This window comes from Physella acuta, unplaced genomic scaffold (assembly GCF_028476545.2).
Source record: "Physella acuta isolate Inbredline_101_S28 unplaced genomic scaffold, ASM2847654v3 ptg000148l, whole genome shotgun sequence".
Taxonomy (NCBI): Eukaryota; Metazoa; Mollusca; class Gastropoda; family Physidae; genus Physella; species Physella acuta.
The window spans coordinates 289,362-308,721 of NW_026731667.1; the positions used below are offsets into that span (position 1 = coordinate 289,362).

At 46.2% G+C, this 19,360-nt stretch overlaps 1 protein-coding gene across 1 annotated transcript in view; it reads left to right on the forward strand.

The window, feature by feature from the left end:
• The window catches only part of LOC131935548 (N-acetylgalactosaminyltransferase 7), a 70,711-nt gene that overhangs the window by 37,331 nt on the left and 14,020 nt on the right, over window positions 1-19,360 (forward strand). Inside the window, exons 11-12 of the mRNA XM_059291997.1 lie at window positions 2,523-2,627; window positions 4,766-4,891. Of these exons, the coding sequence (XP_059147980.1) occupies window positions 2,523-2,627; window positions 4,766-4,891 (231 nt within the window). The remainder of the gene's footprint in view (window positions 1-2,522; window positions 2,628-4,765; window positions 4,892-19,360) is intronic.

Consider the following 19,360-nt stretch of genomic DNA (forward strand, 5'->3'; position numbering starts at 1 on the left):
AGACTAGACCATCAGACAGTACATGTTGACTGAGACTAGACCATCAGACAGTACATGCTGACTGAGGAGACTAGACCATCAGACAGTACATGTTGACTGAGACTAGACCATCAGACAGTACATGCTGACTGAGGAGACTAGACCATCAGACAGTACATGTTGACTGAGACTAGACCATCAGACAGTACATGTTGACTGAGGAGACTAGACCATCAGACAGTACATGTTGACTGAGGAGACTAGACCATCAGACAGTACATGTTGACTGAGACTAGACCATCAGACAGTACATGTTGACTTAGACTAGACCATCAGACAGTACATGTTGACTGAGACTAGACCATCAGACAGTACATGTTGACTGAGGAGACTAGACCATCAGACAGTACATGTTGACTGAGGAGACTAGACCATCAGACAGTACATGTTGACTGAGGAGACTAGACCATCAGACAGTACATGTTGACTGAGATTAGACCATCAGACAGTACATGTTGACTGAGGAGACTAGACCATCAGACAGTACATGTTGACTGAGGAGACTAGACCATCAGACAGTACATGCTGACTGAGATTAGACCATCAGACAGTACATGTTGACTGAGGAGACTAGACCATCAGACAGTACATGCTGACTGAGGAGACTAGACCATCAGACAGTACATGCTGACTGAGACCATCAGACAGTACATGTTGACTGAGGAGACTAGACCATCAGACAGTACATGTTGACTGAGACCATCAGACAGTACATGTTGACTGAGGAGACTAGACCATCAGACAGTACATGCTGACTGAGGAGACTAGACCATCAGACAGTACATGCTGACTGAGGAGACTAGACCATCAGATAGTACATGTTGACTGAGGAGACTAGACCATCAGACAGTACATGTTGACTGAGGAGACTAGACCATCAGACAGTACATGTTGACTGAGGAGACTAGACCATCAGACAGTACATGTTGACTGAGGAGACTAGACCATCAGACAGTACATGTTGACTGAGACCATCAGACAGTACATGTTGACTGAGGAGAATAGACCATCAGACAGTACATGTTGACTGAGACCATCAGACAGTACATGTTGACTGAGGAGACTAGACCATCAGACAGTACATGTTGACTGAGGAGACTAGACCATCAGACAGTACATGTTGACTGAGACTAGACTATCAGACAGTACATGTTGACTGAGGAGACTAGACCATCAGACAGTACATGTTGACTGAGGAGACTAGACCATCAGACAGTACATGTTGACTGAGGAGACTAGACCATCAGACAGTACATGTTGACTGAGGAGACTAGACCATCAGACAGTACATGTTGACTGAGGATACTAGACCATCAGACAGTACATGTTGACTGAGGAGACTAGACCATCAGACAGTACATGTTGACTGAGGAGACTAGACCATCAGACAGTACATGTTGACTGAGACCATCAGACAGTACATGTTGACTGAGACTAGACCATCAGACAGTACATGTTGACTGAGGAGACTAGACCATCAGACAGTACATGTTGACTGAGGAGACTAGACCATCAGACAGTACATGTTGACTGAGACCATCAGACAGTACATGTTGACTGAGGAGACTAGACCATCAGACAGTACATGCTGACTGAGGAGACTAGACCATCAGACAGTACATGCTGACTGAGGAGACTAGACCATCAGACAGTACATGTTGACTGAGGAGACTAGACCATCAGACAGTACATGTTGACTGAGACCATCAGACAGTACATGTTGACTGAGGAGACTAGACCATCAGACAGTACATGCTGACTGAGGAGACTAGACCATCAGACAGTACATGCTGGCTGAGGAGACTAGACCATCAGACAGTACATGTTGACTGAGGAGACTAGACCATCAGACAGTACATGTTGACTGAGGAGACTAGACCATCAGACAGTACATGTTGACTGAGACTAGACCATCAGACAGTACATGTTGACTGAGGAGACTAGACCATCAGACAGTACATGTTGTCTGAGGAGACTAGACCATCAGACAGTACATGTTGACTGAGGAGACTAGACCATCAGACAGTACATGTTGACTGAGGAGACTAGACCATCAGACAGTACATGTTGACTGAGACTAGACCATCAGACAGTACATGTTGACTGAGGAGACTAGACCATCAGACAGTACATGTTGACTGAGGAGACTAGACCATCAGACAGTACATGTTGACTGAGGAGACTAGACCATCAGACAGTACATGCTGACTGAGGAGACTAGACCATCAGATAGTACATGTTGACTGAGACCATCAGACAGTACATGTTGATTGAGACCATCAGACAGTACATGTTGACTGAGACCATCAGACAGTACATGTTGACTGAGACCATCAGACAGTACATGTTGACTGAGACCATCAGACAGTACATGCTGACTGAGACCATCAGACAGAAGACCAAGCTTCATGGGTTGAGCTATATATAGAATGTAGTGGCAAGACTCTACACTGTCCTAAGCTTTCTAGTAATTATTTTTGAAGATCCGGCATAAAGCCAGTGACCGCAAGTGCTGGGATACCATTGGTCAGTCTGTTAATGGAGGACCCATTGGGGTGTTCTTTTGCCATAGCCAAGGTGGTAACCAGGTGAGGCTCTCTGACCAATGCTTGCTGGCCAGTACACCAGGCATTGGTTGTTTTTTCTTCTGTCATCCTTTGATTGATGTCACATGCTCCTACTGCAGATAAGGCTCAAGGGGAGGTCACTGTGTTGGACCGGTGTTTGGTTCAAGTCAGTTGATGTTAAGCTGTTACGCTGTCAGGGTCGTAGTCTCCTACAGGTAGCCATGTCAACACCCCCACAGTTTGCACCAAATGTCATCCATCCTCTTACTGGGCTCAGGAATATTTACCCTTGTAGTGGGCGGGGCAGTCAGTAGTTGGATGGCTCCCACCTTAGACAATTTATTGTTTTTTTTTATATTGTTTCTTTGTTTGGAAACTTATCCTAATTTTGGTGGATTTCTGGAATTCTTTAGTATATTAGGTTTTTTGCTCAAAAATATCCACATGTATTTTTTATCATATTTCATATCCTTAGCAGTTCAAGAAAAATGTGTCTTTAATATGTCTTTGGTGTGTTACTTTATGTTAAGATCAGTGTTAATAATTGAAATTTAATGTTGTGTAGTAGGTTTCATTTACAATAAGGAGAAAAGTGTAGTAGAATCGGCAAAAATTTTTTTTTTCACTGGAATTAGATTTTAATTGCGTTGAATGTGTTGACTATTTCTCAATTCTGTTATAGAAAAATAATGTCGCACATTTTTCTAAAAAAAATATTTTTTAAACATTTTTTTCTGATACCATTGACCCTTTTGAATAATTTAAAGCCTTTTTATTTGAATAAAACTTTGTATTTACTCCAAATGATAACAGTATCTAACCTGCCCTAACTCAATAGATTTCTTTTTATTTGAATAAAACTTTGTATTTACTCCAAATGATAACAGTATCTAACCTGCCCTAACTCAATAGATTTCTTTTTATTTGAATAAAACTTTGTATTTACTCCAAATGATAACAGTATCTAACCTGCCCTAACTCAATAGATTTCTTTTTATTTGAATAAAACTTTGTATTTACTCCAAATGATAACAGTATATGACCTGCCCTAACTCAACAGAATTCTTATTATTTCAATATTAAATGATTCCAGCTGAATTATATAGCAATTTTGATTACAATGATGCTATTCTTGAACATTTTCTAGTCAGTAATCTCTAAAAAATAAGTGTGTATATTTTTGGAAATCTTCAAATGCATGTTTAGTTGATAATATTGAGATTTATCTACATATCTGTCATTGTTTTGGTTTATCTACTTGATGTCTTCTGGGCAGTCCACTCATCCCTGGCAATAACAATTTCTGGTCCATGTGTTTTTTAAATTATTTTATTTATTCTTGGATTCTTACATTGTTTTAGGCAAGAATTTCAAATAAATATCCATTTATTTCTCCCAATTATTTTTGACATAATATTTTATAATGGTACAAAGATGATTTTCTAATATTTTTGAACAATTGAAGTCTGAAGGGAATGTGCTCTGGAGACATCAAGCTGCACCATTTATACTACAGTTGTTTTAATGCACTCATCATTTTGTTATGAAAAAATGAATCAAGAATGTGTAGATCAAATCTTTTGCAAGGTGTTTTGTAATCTCTGTGCCCTTTGAAAGCTTTTGTTAAAAATCACTTAGAAGGCATAGTAGACCATGACCTATTTGTTTTTGGTTTTATTTGAGAACTAGATTATTTAAATAAATATGTTTCTGCAAAAATTACCAAATATATGGCTTTGAAAAGTGTTTAATAAAACATAATGCATTTTCCCATCAATTTCTATCTGTCCCATACCGTTATTGTCATGGTCTAATAAATGAAGCATTTGAAAAAAATTTCATGATCAGAAATTATCAGCTGTCTTCAAGGAATGAAAACATTGATGTTTTGCCCAAATTTGCAGAATTTTCATATTTGATATTTAATATTTTTGTTAATCTCCTTATAACATTAGTAAAATGTTAAAATTGTGTGTAATAGTAATGTTTCTATCAATTTCTATTAATTGTGTTTTGGTCCTGAATCATTGGAAGTAATTTTAAACATTTGGGGTATCTCCCCCTAACTTGATGTCTATTGATTCAGGCAACAATTACAATAATTTCAGGCAAGAGTTACTGGCAATGTGTAACAAACAGGATCTTTTCTTTCATTCCAGCTATTCCGCATCAATACTAAGGGTCAGCTAGGGTTAGGTGAGCGCTGTATATTAGACGAGAACCAGGACACACTACACATTCGTGTGTGTGACACACAGCCAGAGGGTCCCTGGGAGTATAACAAGGTAAGAACCAGGACACGTTACAACAAGGTAAGAACCAGGATGTGTTACAACAAGGTAAGAACCAGGACACGTTACAACAAGGTAAGAACCAGGACACGTTACAACAAGGTAAGAACCAGGACGTGTTACACACCTGTGTGTACACATGACATGGGTGTGACACAGGGCGTACACACACAAATAGTGACCAGAGAATTATGTCCCCATGTCCAGCTAGTGACCAGAGAATTACATCCAGCTAGTGACCAGAGAATTATGTCCCCATGTCCAGCTAGTGACCAGAGAATTATGTCCAGCTAGTGACCAGAGAATTATGTCCCCATGTCCAGCTAGTGACCAGAGAATTATGTCCAGCTAGTGACCAGAGAATTATGTCCCCATGTCCAGCTAGTGACCAGAGAATTATGTCCCCATGTCCAGCCAGTGACCAGAGAATTATGTCCCCGTCCAGCCAGTGAACAGAGAATTATGTCCCCATGTCCAGCTAGTGACCAGATAATTATGTCCCCATGTCCAGCTAGTGACCAGAGAATTATGTCCCCATGTCCAGCTAGTGACCAGATAATTATGTCCCCATGTCCAGCTAGTGACCAGATAATTATGTCCCCATGTCCAGCTAGTGACCAGAGAATTATGTCCCCATGTCCAGCTAGTGACCAGATAATTATGTCCCCATGTCCAGCTAGTGACCAGATAATTATGTCCCCATGTCCAGCTAGTGACCAGATAATTATGTCCCCATGTCCAGCTAGTGACCAGAGAATTATGTCCCCATGTCCAGCTAGTGACCAGATAATTATGTCCCCATGTCCAGCTAGTGACCAGAGAATTATGTCCCCATGTCCAGCCAGTGACCAGAGAATTATGTCCAGCTAGTGACCAGAGAATTATGTCCCCATGTCCAGCCAGTGACCAGAGAATTATGTCCCCATGTCCAGCTAGTGACCAGAGAATTATGTCCAGCTAGTGACCAGAGAATTATGTCCCCATGTCCAGCTAGTGACCAGAGAATTATGTCCCCATGTCCAGCTAGTGACCAGAGAATTATGTCCAGCTAGTGACCAGAGAATTATGTCCCCATGTCCAGCTAGTGACCAGAGAATTATGTCCCCATGTCCAGCCAGTGACCAGAGAATTATGTCCCCATGTCCAGCTAGTGACCAGAGAATTATGTCCCCATGTCCAGCTAGTGACCAGAGAATTATGTCCCCATGTCCAGCTAGTGACCAGAGAATTATGTCCAGCTAGTGACCAGAGAATTATGTCCCCATGTCCAGCTAGTGACCAGAGAATTATGTCCAGCTAGTGACCAGAGAATTATGTCCAGCTAGTGACCAGAGAATTATGTCCCCATGTCCAGCCAGTGACCAGAGAATTATGTCCAGCTAGTGACCAGAGAATTATGTCCCCATGTCCAGCCAGTGACCAGAGAATTATGTCCCCATGTCCAGCCAGTGACCAGAGAATTATGTCCCCATGTCCAGCTAGTGACCAGAGAATTATGTCCCCATGTCCAGCTAGTGACCAGAGAATTATGTCCCCATGTCCAGCCAGTGACCAGAGAATTATGTCCCCATGTCCAGCTAGTGACCAGAGAATTATGTCCCCATGTCCAGCTAGTAACCAGAGAATTATGTCCCCATGTCCAGCTAGTGACCAGAGAATTATGTCCAGCCAGTGACCAGAGAATTATGTCCAGCTAGTGACCAGAGAATTATGCCCCCATGTCCAGCTAGTGACCAGAGAATTATGTCCCCATGTCCAGCTAGTGACCAGAGAATTATGTCCAGCCAGTGACCAGAGAATTATGTCCCCATGTCCAGCTAGTGACCAGAGAATTATGTCCCCATGTCCAGCTAGTGACCAGAGAATTATGTCCCCGTCCAGCCAGTGACCAGAGAATTATGTCCCCATGTCCAGCTAGTGACCAGAGAATTATGTCCCCATGTCCAGCTAGTGACCAGAGAATTATGTCCAGCTAGTGACCAGAGAATTATGCCCCCATGTCCAGCTAGTGACCAGAGAATTATGTCGCCGTCCAGCCAGTGACCAGAGAATTATGTCCCCATGTCCAGCTAGTGACCAGAGAATTATGTCCCCATGTCCAGCTAGTGACCAGAGAATTATGTCCCCATGTCCAGCCAGTGACCAGAGAATTATGTCCCCATGTCCCGCTAGTGACCAGAGAATTATGTCCCCATGTCCAGCCAGTGACCAGAGAATTATGTCCCCATGTCCAGCTAGTGACCAGAGAATTATGTCCCCATGTCCAGCTAGTGACCAGAGAATTATGTCCCCATGTCCAGCTAGTGACCAGAGAATTATGTCCCCATGTCCAGCTAGTGACCAGAGAATTATGTCCCCATGTCCAGCTAGTGACCAGAGAATTATGTCCAGCCAGTGACCAGAGAATTATGTCCCCATGTCCAGCTAGTGACCAGAGAATTATGTCCCCATGTCCAGCTAGTGACCAGAGAATTATGTCCCCGTCCAGCCAGTGACCAGAGAATTATGTCCCCATGTCCAGCTAGTGACCAGAGAATTATGTCCCCATGTCCAGCTAGTGACCAGAGAATTATGTCCAGCTAGTGACCAGAGAATTATGCCCCCATGTCCAGCTAGTGACCAGAGAATTATGTCGCCGTCCAGCCAGTGACCAGAGAATTATGTCCCCATGTCCAGCTAGTGACCAGAGAATTATGTCCCCATGTCCAGCTAGTGACCAGAGAATTATGTCCCCATGTCCAGCCAGTGACCAGAGAATTATGTCCCCATGTCCCGCTAGTGACCAGAGAATTATGTCCCCATGTCCAGCCAGTGACCAGAGAATTATGTCCCCATGTCCAGCTAGTGACCAGAGAATTATGTCCCCATGTCCAGCCAGTGACCAGAGAATTATGTCCCCATGTCCAGCTAGTGACCAGAGAATTATGTCCCCATGTCCAGCTAGTGACCAGAGAATTATGTCCCCATGTCCAGCCAGTGACCAGAGAATTATGTCCAGCTAGTGACCAGAGAATTATGTCCCCATGTCCAGCCAGTGACCAGAGAATTATGTCCCCATGTCCAGCTAGTGACCAGAGAATTATGTCCCCATGTCCAGCTAGTGACCAGAGAATTATGTCCCCATGTCCAGCTAGTGACCAGAGAATTATGTCCCCATGTCCAGCTAGTGACCAGAGAATTATGTCCAGCCAGTGACCAGAGAATTATGTCCCCATGTCCAGCCAGTGACCAGAGAATTATGTCCAGCTAGTGACCAGAGAATTATGTCCCCATGTCCAGCCAGTGACCAGAGAATTATGTCCCCATGTCCAGCTAGTGACCAGAGAATTATGTCCCCATGTCCAGCCAGTGACCAGAGAATTATGTCCCCATGTCCAGCTAGTGACCAGAGAATTATGTCCCCATGTCCAGCTAGTGACCAGAGAATTATGTCCCCATGTCCAGCCAGTGACCAGAGAATTATGTCCAGCTAGTGACCAGAGAATTATGTCCCCATGTCCAGCCAGTGACCAGAGAATTATGTCCCCATGTCCAGCTAGTGACCAGAGAATTATGTCCCCATGTCCAGCTAGTGACCAGAGAATTATGTCCCCATGTCCAGCTAGTGACCAGAGAATTATGTCCAGCCAGTGACCAGAGAATTATGTCCCCATGTCCAGCCAGTGACCAGAGAATTATGTCCAGCTAGTGACCAGAGAATTATGCCCCCATGTCCAGCTAGTGACCAGAGAATTATGTCCCCATGTCCAGCTAGTGACCAGAGAATTATGTCCAGCCAGTGACCAGAGAATTATGTCCCCATGTCCAGCTAGTGACCAGAGAATTATGTCCCCATGTCCAGCTAGTGACCAGAGAATTATGTCCCCGTCCAGCCAGTGACCAGAGAATTATGTCCCCATGTCCAGCTAGTGACCAGAGAATTATGTCCCCATGTCCAGCTAGTGACCAAAGAATTATGTCCAGCTAGTGACCAGAGAATTATGCCCCCATGTCCAGCTAGTGACCAGAGAATTATGTCGCCGTCCAGCCAGTGACCAGAGAATTATGTCCCCATGTCCAGCTAGTGACCAGAGAATTATGTCCCCATGTCCAGCTAGTGACCAGAGAATTATGTCCCCATGTCCAGCCAGTGACCAGAGAATTATGTCCCCATGTCCCGCTAGTGACCAGAGAATTATGTCCCCATGTCCAGCCAGTGACCAGAGAATTATGTCCCCATGTCCAGCTAGTGACCAGAGAATTATGTCCCCATGTCCAGCCAGTGACCAGAGAATTATGTCCCCATGTCCAGCTAGTGACCAGAGAATTATGTCCCCATGTCCAGCTAGTGACCAGAGAATTATGTCCCCATGTCCAGCCAGTGACCAGAGAATTATGTCCAGCTAGTGACCAGAGAATTATGTCCCCATGTCCAGCCAGTGACCAGAGAATTATGTCCCCATGTCCAGCTAGTGACCAGAGAATTATGTCCCCATGTCCAGCTAGTGACCAGAGAATTATGTCCCCATGTCCAGCTAGTGACCAGAGAATTATGTCCCCATGTCCAGCTAGTGACCAGAGAATTATGTCCAGCCAGTGACCAGAGAATTATGTCCCCATGTCCAGCTAGTGACCAGAGAATTATGTCCAGCTAGTGACCAGAGAATTATGTCCCCATGTCCAGCCAGTGACCAGAGAATTATGTCCCCATGTCCAGCTAGTGACCAGAGAATTATGTCCCCATGTCCAGCTAGTGACCAGAGAATTATGTCCCCATGTCCAGCTAGTGACCAGAGAATTATGTCCCCATGTCCAGCCAGTGACCAGAGAATTATGTCCAGCCAGTGACCAGAGAATTATGTCCCCATGTCCAGCTAGTGACCAGAGAATTATGTCCAGCTAGTGACCAGAGAATTATGTCCCCATGTCCAGCTAGTGACCAGAGAATTATGTCCAGCTAGTGACCAGAGAATTATGTCCCCATGTCCAGCTAGTGACCAGAGAATTATGTCCAGCTAGTGACCAGAGAATTATGTCCCCATGTCCAGCTAGTGACCAGAGAATTATGTCCAGCTAGTGACCAGAGAATTATGTCCCCATGTCCAGCTAGTGACCAGAGAATTATGTCCAGCTAGTGACCAGAGAATTATGTCCCCATGTCCAGCTAGTGACCAGAGAATTATGTCCAGCTAGTGACCAGAGAATTATGTCCCCATGTCCAGCTAGTGACCAGAGAATTATGTCCAGCTAGTGACCAGAGAATTATGTCCCCATGTCCAGCTAGTGACCAGAGAATTATGTCCAGCTAGTGACCAGAGAATTATGTCCCCATGTCCAGCTAGTGACCAGAGAATTATGTCCCCATGTCCAGCTAGTGACCAGAGAATTATGTCCCCATGTCCAGCTAGTGACCAGAGAATTATGTCCCCATGTCCAGCTAGTGACCAGAGAATTATGTCCAGCTAGTGACCAGAGAATTATTTCCCCCTTCATGCCAGTGACCAGAGAATTATGTCCCCATGTCCAGCTAGTGACCAGAGAATTATGTCCCCATGTCCAGCTAGTGACCAGAGAATTATGTCCAGCTAGTGACCAGAGAATTATGCCCCCATGTCCAGCTAGTGACCAGAGAATTATGTCCCCATGTCCAGCTAGTGACCAGAGAATTATGTCCCCATGTCCAGCTAGTGACCAGAGAATTATGTCCCCATGTCCAGCTAGTGACCAGAGAATTATGTCCAGCCAGTGACCAGAGAATTATGTCCCCATGTCCAGCTAGTGACCAGAGAATTATGTCCCCATGTCCAGCTAGTGACCAGAGAATTATGTCCCCATGTCCAGCTAGTGACCAGAGAATTATGTCCCCATGTCCAGCTAGTGACCAGAGAATTATGTCCAGCTAGTGACCAGAGAATTATGTCCCCATGTCCAGCTAGTGACCAGAGAATTATGTCCAGCTAGTGACCAGAGAATTATGTCCCCATGTCCAGCCAGTGACCAGAGAATTATGTCCCCATGTCCAGCTAGTGACCAGAGAATTATGTCCCCATGTCCAGCTAGTGACCAGAGAATTATGTCCCCATGTCCAGCTAGTGACCAGAGAATTATGTCCCCATGTCCAGCTAGTGACCAGAGAATTATGTCCCCATGTCCAGCCAGTGACCAGAGAATTATGTCCCCATGTCCAGCTAGTGACCAGAGAATTATGTCCCCATGTCCAGCCAGTGACCAGAGAATTATGTCCCCATGTCCAGCTAGTGACCAGAGAATTATGTCCCCATGTCCAGCCAGTGACCAGAGAATTATGTCCAGCCAGTGACCAGAGAATTATGTCCAGCTAGTGACCAGAGAATTATGTCCCCATGTCCAGCCAGTGACCAGAGAATTATGTCCAGCCAGTGACCAGAGAATTATGTCCAGCTAGTGACCAGAGAATTATGTCCCCATGTCCAGCTAGTGACCAGAGAATTATGTCCAGCTAGTGACCAGAGAATTATGTCCCCATGTCCAGCTAGTGACCAGAGAATTATGTCCAGCTAGTGACCAGAGAATTATGTCCCCATGTCCAGCTAGTGACCAGAGAATTATGTCCCCATGTCCAGCTAGTGACCAGAGAATTATGTCCCCATGTCCAGCTAGTGACCAGAGAATTATGTCCCCATGTCCAGCTAGTGACCAGAGAATTATGTCCCCGTCCAGCCAGTGACCAGAGAATTATGTCCCCATGTCCAGCTAGTGACCAGAGAATTATGTCCCCATGTCCAGCTAGTGACCAGAGAATTATGTCCAGCTAGTGACCAGAGAATTATGCCCCCATGTCCAGCTAGTGACCAGAGAATTATGTCCAGCTAGTGGCCAGAGAATTATGTCCCCATGTCCAGCTAGTGACCAGAGAATTATGTCCAGCTAGTGACCAGAGAATTATGTCCCCATGTCCAGCTAGTGACCAGAGAATTATGTCCCCATGTCCAGCTAGTGACCAGAGAATTATGTCCCCATGTCCAGCTAGTGACCAGAGAATTATGTCCAGCTAGTGACCAGAGAATTATGTCCCCATGTCCAGCTAGTGACCAGAGAATTATGTCCCCATGTCCAGCTAGTGACCAGAGAATTATGTCCCCATGTCCAGCTAGTGACCAGAGAATTATGTCCCCATGTCCAGCTAGTGACCAGAGAATTATGTCCCCATGTCCAGCTAGTGACCAGAGAATTATGTCCCCATGTCCAGCTAGTGACCAGAGAATTATGTCCCCATGTCCAGCCAGTGACCAGAGAATTATGTCCCCATGTCCAGCTAGTGACCAGAGAATTATGTCCAGCTAGTGACCAGAGAAGTATGTCCCCATGTCCAGCTAGTGACCAGAGAATTATGTCCCCGTCCAGCCAGTGACCAGAGAATTATGTCCCCATGTCCAGCTAGTGACCAGAGAATTATGTCCCCATGTCCAGCTAGTGACCAGAGAATTATGTCCCCATGTCCAGCTAGTGACCAGAGAATTATGTCCAGCTAGTGACCAGAGAATTATGTCCCCATGTCCAGCTAGTGACCAGAGAATTATGTCCCCATGTCCAGCTAGTGACCAGAGAATTATGCCCCCATGTCCAGCTAGTGACCAGAGAATTATGTCCAGCTAGTGGCCAGAGAATTATGTCCCCATGTCCAGCTAGTGACCAGAGAATTATGTCCAGCTAGTGACCAGAGAATTATGCCCCCATGTCCAGCTAGTGACCAGAGAATTATGTCCAGCTAGTGACCAGAGAATTATGTCCCCATGTCCAACTAGTGACCAGAGAATTATGTCCCCATGTCCAGCTAGTGACCAGAGAATTATGTCCAGCTAGTGGCCAGAGAATTATGTCCCCATGTCCAGCTAGTGACCAGAGAATTATGTCCAGCTAGTGACCAGAGAATTATGTCCCCATGTCCAGCTAGTGACCAGAGAATTATGTCCAGCTAGTGACCAGAGAATTATGTCCCCATGTCCAGCTAGTGACCAGAGAATTATGTCCCCATGTCCAGCCAGTGACCAGAGAATTATGTCCCCATGTCCAGCTAGTGACCAGAGAATTATGTCCCCATGTCCAGCTAGTGACCAGAGAATTATGTCCCCATGTCCAGCTAGTGACCAGAGAATTATGTCCAGCTAGTGACCAGAGAATTATGTCCCCATGTCCAGCTAGTGACCAGAGAATTATGTCCAGCTAGTGACCAGAGAATTATGTCCAGCTAGTGACCAGAGAATTATGTCCCCATGTCCAGCCAGTGACCAGAGAATTATGTCCAGCTAGTGACCAGAGAATTATGTCCCCATGTCCAGCCAGTGACCAGAGAATTATGTCCCCATGTCCAGCCAGTGACCAGAGAATTATGTCCCCATGTCCAGCTAGTGACCAGAGAATTATGTCCCCATGTCCAGCTAGTGACCAGAGAATTATGTCCCCATGTCCAGCCAGTGACCAGAGAATTATGTCCCCATGTCCAGCTAGTGACCAGAGAATTATGTCCCCATGTCCAGCTAGTAACCAGAGAATTATGTCCCCATGTCCAGCTAGTGACCAGAGAATTATGTCCAGCCAGTGACCAGAGAATTATGTCCAGCTAGTGACCAGAGAATTATGCCCCCATGTCCAGCTAGTGACCAGAGAATTATGTCCCCATGTCCAGCTAGTGACCAGAGAATTATGTCCAGCCAGTGACCAGAGAATTATGTCCCCATGTCCAGCTAGTGACCAGAGAATTATGTCCCCATGTCCAGCTAGTGACCAGAGAATTATGTCCCCGTCCAGCCAGTGACCAGAGAATTATGTCCCCATGTCCAGCTAGTGACCAGAGAATTATGTCCCCATGTCCAGCTAGTGACCAGAGAATTATGTCCAGCTAGTGACCAGAGAATTATGCCCCCATGTCCAGCTAGTGACCAGAGAATTATGTCGCCGTCCAGCCAGTGACCAGAGAATTATGTCCCCATGTCCAGCTAGTGACCAGAGAATTATGTCCCCATGTCCAGCTAGTGACCAGAGAATTATGTCCCCATGTCCAGCCAGTGACCAGAGAATTATGTCCCCATGTCCCGCTAGTGACCAGAGAATTATGTCCCCATGTCCAGCCAGTGACCAGAGAATTATGTCCCCATGTCCAGCTAGTGACCAGAGAATTATGTCCCCATGTCCAGCCAGTGACCAGAGAATTATGTCCCCATGTCCAGCTAGTGACCAGAGAATTATGTCCCCATGTCCAGCTAGTGACCAGAGAATTATGTCCCCATGTCCAGCTAGTGACCAGAGAATTATGTCCAGCCAGTGACCAGAGAATTATGTCCCCATGTCCAGCTAGTGACCAGAGAATTATGTCCCCATGTCCAGCTAGTGACCAGAGAATTATGTCCCCGTCCAGCCAGTGACCAGAGAATTATGTCCCCATGTCCAGCTAGTGACCAGAGAATTATGTCCCCATGTCCAGCTAGTGACCAGAGAATTATGTCCAGCTAGTGACCAGAGAATTATGCCCCCATGTCCAGCTAGTGACCAGAGAATTATGTCGCCGTCCAGCCAGTGACCAGAGAATTATGTCCCCATGTCCAGCTAGTGACCAGAGAATTATGTCCCCATGTCCAGCTAGTGACCAGAGAATTATGTCCCCATGTCCAGCCAGTGACCAGTGAATTATGTCCCCATGTCCCGCTAGTGACCAGAGAATTATGTCCCCATGTCCAGCCAGTGACCAGAGAATTATGTCCCCATGTCCAGCTAGTGACCAGAGAATTATGTCCCCATGTCCAGCCAGTGACCAGAGAATTATGTCCCCATGTCCAGCTAGTGACCAGAGAATTATGTCCCCATGTCCAGCTAGTGACCAGAGAATTATGTCCCCATGTCCAGCCAGTGACCAGAGAATTATGTCCAGCTAGTGACCAGAGAATTATGTCCCCATGTCCAGCCAGTGACCAGAGAATTATGTCCCCATGTCCAGCTAGTGACCAGAGAATTATGTCCCCATGTCCAGCTAGTGACCAGAGAATTATGTCCCCATGTCCAGCTAGTGACCAGAGAATTATGTCCCCATGTCCAGCTAGTGACCAGAGAATTATGTCCAGCTAGTGACCAGAGAATTATGTCCCCATGTCCAGCCAGTGACCAGAGAATTATGTCCAGCTAGTGACCAGAGAATTATGTCCCCATGTCCAGCCAGTGACCAGAGAATTATGTCCCCATGTCCAGCTAGTGACCAGAGAATTATGTCCCCATGTCCAGCCAGTGACCAGAGAATTATGTCCCCATGTCCAGCTAGTGACCAGAGAATTATGTCCCCATGTCCAGCTAGTGACCAGAGAATTATGTCCCCATGTCCAGCCAGTGACCAGAGAATTATGTCCAGCTAGTGACCAGAGAATTATGTCCCCATGTCCAGCCAGTGACCAGAGAATTATGTCCCCATGTCCAGCTAGTGACCAGAGAATTATGTCCCCATGTCCAGCTAGTGACCAGAGAATTATGTCCCCATGTCCAGCTAGTGACCAGAGAATTATGTCCAGCCAGTGACCAGAGAATTATGTCCCCATGTCCAGCCAGTGACCAGAGAATTATGTCCAGCTAGTGACCAGAGAATTATGCCCCCATGTCCAGCTAGTGACCAGAGAATTATGTCCCCATGTCCAGCTAGTGACCAGAGAATTATGTCCAGCCAGTGACCAGAGAATTATGTCCCCATGTCCAGCTAGTGACCAGAGAATTATGTCCCCATGTCCAGCTAGTGACCAGAGAATTATGTCCCCGTCCAGCCAGTGACCAGAGAATTATGTCCCCATGTCCAGCTAGTGACCAGAGAATTATGTCCCCATGTCCAGCTAGTGACCAAAGAATTATGTCCAGCTAGTGACCAGAGAATTATGCCCCCATGTCCAGCTAGTGACCAGAGAATTATGTCGCCGTCCAGCCAGTGACCAGAGAATTATGTCCCCATGTCCAGCTAGTGACCAGAGAATTATGTCCCCATGTCCAGCTAGTGACCAGAGAATTATGTCCCCATGTCCAGCCAGTGACCAGAGAATTATGTCCCCATGTCCCGCTAGTGACCAGAGAATTATGTCCCCATGTCCAGCCAGTGACCAGAGAATTATGTCCCCATGTCCAGCTAGTGACCAGAGAATTATGTCCCCATGTCCAGCCAGTGACCAGAGAATTATGTCCCCATGTCCAGCTAGTGACCAGAGAATTATGTCCCCATGTCCAGCTAGTGACCAGAGAATTATGTCCCCATGTCCAGCCAGTGACCAGAGAATTATGTCCCCATGTCCAGCTAGTGACCAGAGAATTATGTCCCCATGTCCAGCTAGTGACCAGAGAATTATGTCCCCATGTCCAGCTAGTGACCAGAGAATTATGTCCCCATGTCCAGCTAGTGACCAGAGAATTATGTCCAGCCAGTGACCAGAGAATTATGTCCCCATGTCCAGCTAGTGACCAGAGAATTATGTCCAGCTAGTGACCAGAGAATTATGTCCCCATGTCCAGCCAGTGACCAGAGAATTATGTCCCCATGTCCAGCTAGTGACCAGAGAATTATGTCCCCATGTCCAGCTAGTGACCAGAGAATTATGTCCCCATGTCCAGCTAGTGACCAGAGAATTATGTCCCCATGTCCAGCCAGTGACCAGAGAATTATGTCCAGCCAGTGACCAGAGAATTATGTCCCCATGTCCAGCTAGTGACCAGAGAATTATGTCCAGCTAGTGACCAGAGAATTATGTCCCCATGTCCAGCTAGTGACCAGAGAATTATGTCCAGCTAGTGACCAGAGAATTATGTCCCCATGTCCAGCTAGTGACCAGAGAATTATGTCCAGCTAGTGACCAGAGAATTATGTCCCCATGTCCAGCTAGTGACCAGAGAATTATGTCCAGCTAGTGACCAGAGAATTATGTCCCCATGTCCAGCTAGTGACCAGAGAATTATGTCCAGCTAGTGACCAGAGAATTATGTCCCCATGTCCAGCTAGTGACCAGAGAATTATGTCCAGCTAGTGACCAGAGAATTATGTCCCCATGTCCAGCTAGTGACCAGAGAATTATGTCCAGCTAGTGACCAGAGAATTATGTCCCCATGTCCAGCTAGTGACCAGAGAATTATGTCCAGCTAGTGACCAGAGAATTATGTCCCCATGTCCAGCTAGTGACCAGAGAATTATGTCCCCATGTCCAGCTAGTGACCAGAGAATTATGTCCCCATGTCCAGCTAGTGACCAGAGAATTATGTCCCCATGTCCAGCTAGTGACCAGAGAATTATGTCCAGCTAGTGACCAGAGAATTATTTCCCCCTTCATGCCAGTGACCAGAGAATTATGTCCCCATGTCCAGCTAGTGACCAGAGAATTATGTCCCCATGTCCAGCTAGTGACCAGAGAATTATGTCCAGCTAGTCACCAGAGAATTATGCCCCCATGTCCAGCTAGTGACCAGAGAATTATGTCCCCATGTCCAGCTAGTGACCAGAGAATTATGTCCCCATGTCCAGCTAGTGACCAGAGAATTATGTCCCCATGTCCAGCTAGTGACCAGAGAATTATGTCCAGCCAGTGACCAGAGAATTATGTCCCCATGTCCAGCTAGTGACCAGAGAATTATGTCCCCATGTCCAGCTAGTGACCAGAGAATTATGTCCCCATGTCCAGCTAGTGACCAGAGAATTATGTCCCCATGTCCAGCTAGTGACCAGAGAATTATGTCCAGCTAGTGACCAGAGAATTATGTCCCCATGTCCAGCTAGTGACCAGAGAATTATGTCCAGCTAGTGACCAGAGAATTATGTCCCCATGTCCAGCCAGTGACCAGAGAATTATGTCCCCATGTCCAGCTAGTGACCAGAGAATTATGTCCCCATGTCCAGCTAGTGACCAGAGAATTATGTCCCCATGTCCAGCTAGTGACCAGAGAATTATGTCCCCATGTCCAGCTAGTGACCAGAGAATTATGTCCCCATGTCCAGCCAGTGACCAGAGAATTATGTCCCCATGTCCAGCTAGTGACCAGAGAATTATGTCCCCATGTCCAGCCAGTGACCAGAGAATTATGTCCCCATGTCCAGCTAGTGACCAGAGAATTATGTCCCCATGTCCAGCCAGTGACCAGAGAATTATGTCCAGCCAGTGACCAGAGAATTATGTCCAGCTAGTGACCAGAGAATTATGTCCCCATGTCCAGCCAGTGACCAGAGAATTATGTCCAGCCAGTGACCAGAGAATTATGTCCAGCTAGTGACCAGAGAATTATGTCCCCATGTCCAGCTAGTGACCAGAGAATTATGTCCAGCTAGTGACCAGAGAATTATGTCCCCATGTCCAGCTAGTGACCAGAGAATTATGTCCAGCTAGTGACCAGAGAATTATGTCCCCATGTCCAGCTAGTGACCAGAGAATTATGTCCCCATGTCCAGCTAGTGACCAGAGAATTATGTCCCCATGTCCAGCTAGTGACCAGAGAATTATGTCCCCATGTCCAGCTAGTGACCAGAGAATTATGTCCCCGTCCAGCCAGTGACCAGAGAATTATGTCCCCATGTCCAGCTAGTGACCAGAGAATTATGTCCCCATGTCCAGCTAGTGACCAGAGAATTATGTCCAGCTAGTGACCAGAGAATTATGCCCCCATGTCCAGCTAGTGACCAGAGAATTATGTCCAGCTAGTGGCCAGAGAATTATGTCCCCATGTCCAGCTAGTGACCAGAGAATTATGTCCAGCTAGTGACCAGAGAATTATGTCCCCATGTCCAGCTAGTGACCAGAGAATTATGTCCCCATGTCCAGCTAGTGACCAGAGAATTATGTCCCCATGTCCAGCTAGTGACCAGAGAATTATGTCCAGCTAGTGACCAGAGAATTATGTCCCCATGTCCAGCTAGTGACCAGAGAATTATGTCCCCATGTCCAGCTAGTGACCAGAGAATTATGTCCCCATGTCCAGCTAGTGACCAGAGAATTATGTCCCCATGTCCAGCTAGTGACCAGAGAATTATGTCCCCATGTCCAGCTAGTGACCAGAGAATTATGTCCCCATGTCCAGCTAGTGACCAGAGAATTATGTCCCCATGTCCAGCCAGTGACCAGAGAATTATGTCCCCATGTCCAGCTAGTGACCAGAGAATTATGTCCAGCTAGTGACCAGAGAAGTATGTCCCCATGTCCAGCTAGTGACCAGAGAATTATGTCCCCGTCCAGCCAGTGACCAGAGAATTATGTCCCCATGTCCAGCTAGTGACCAGAGAATTATGTCCCCATGTCCAGCTAGTGACCAGAGAATTATGTCCCCATGTCCAGCTAGTGACCAGAGAATTATGTCCAGCTAGTGACCAGAGAATTATGTCCCCATGTCCAGCTAGTGACCAGAGAATTATGTCCCCATGTCCAGCTAGTGACCAGAGAATTATGCCCCCATGTCCAGCTAGTGACCAGAGAATTATGTCCAGCTAGTGGCCAGAGAATTATGTCCCCA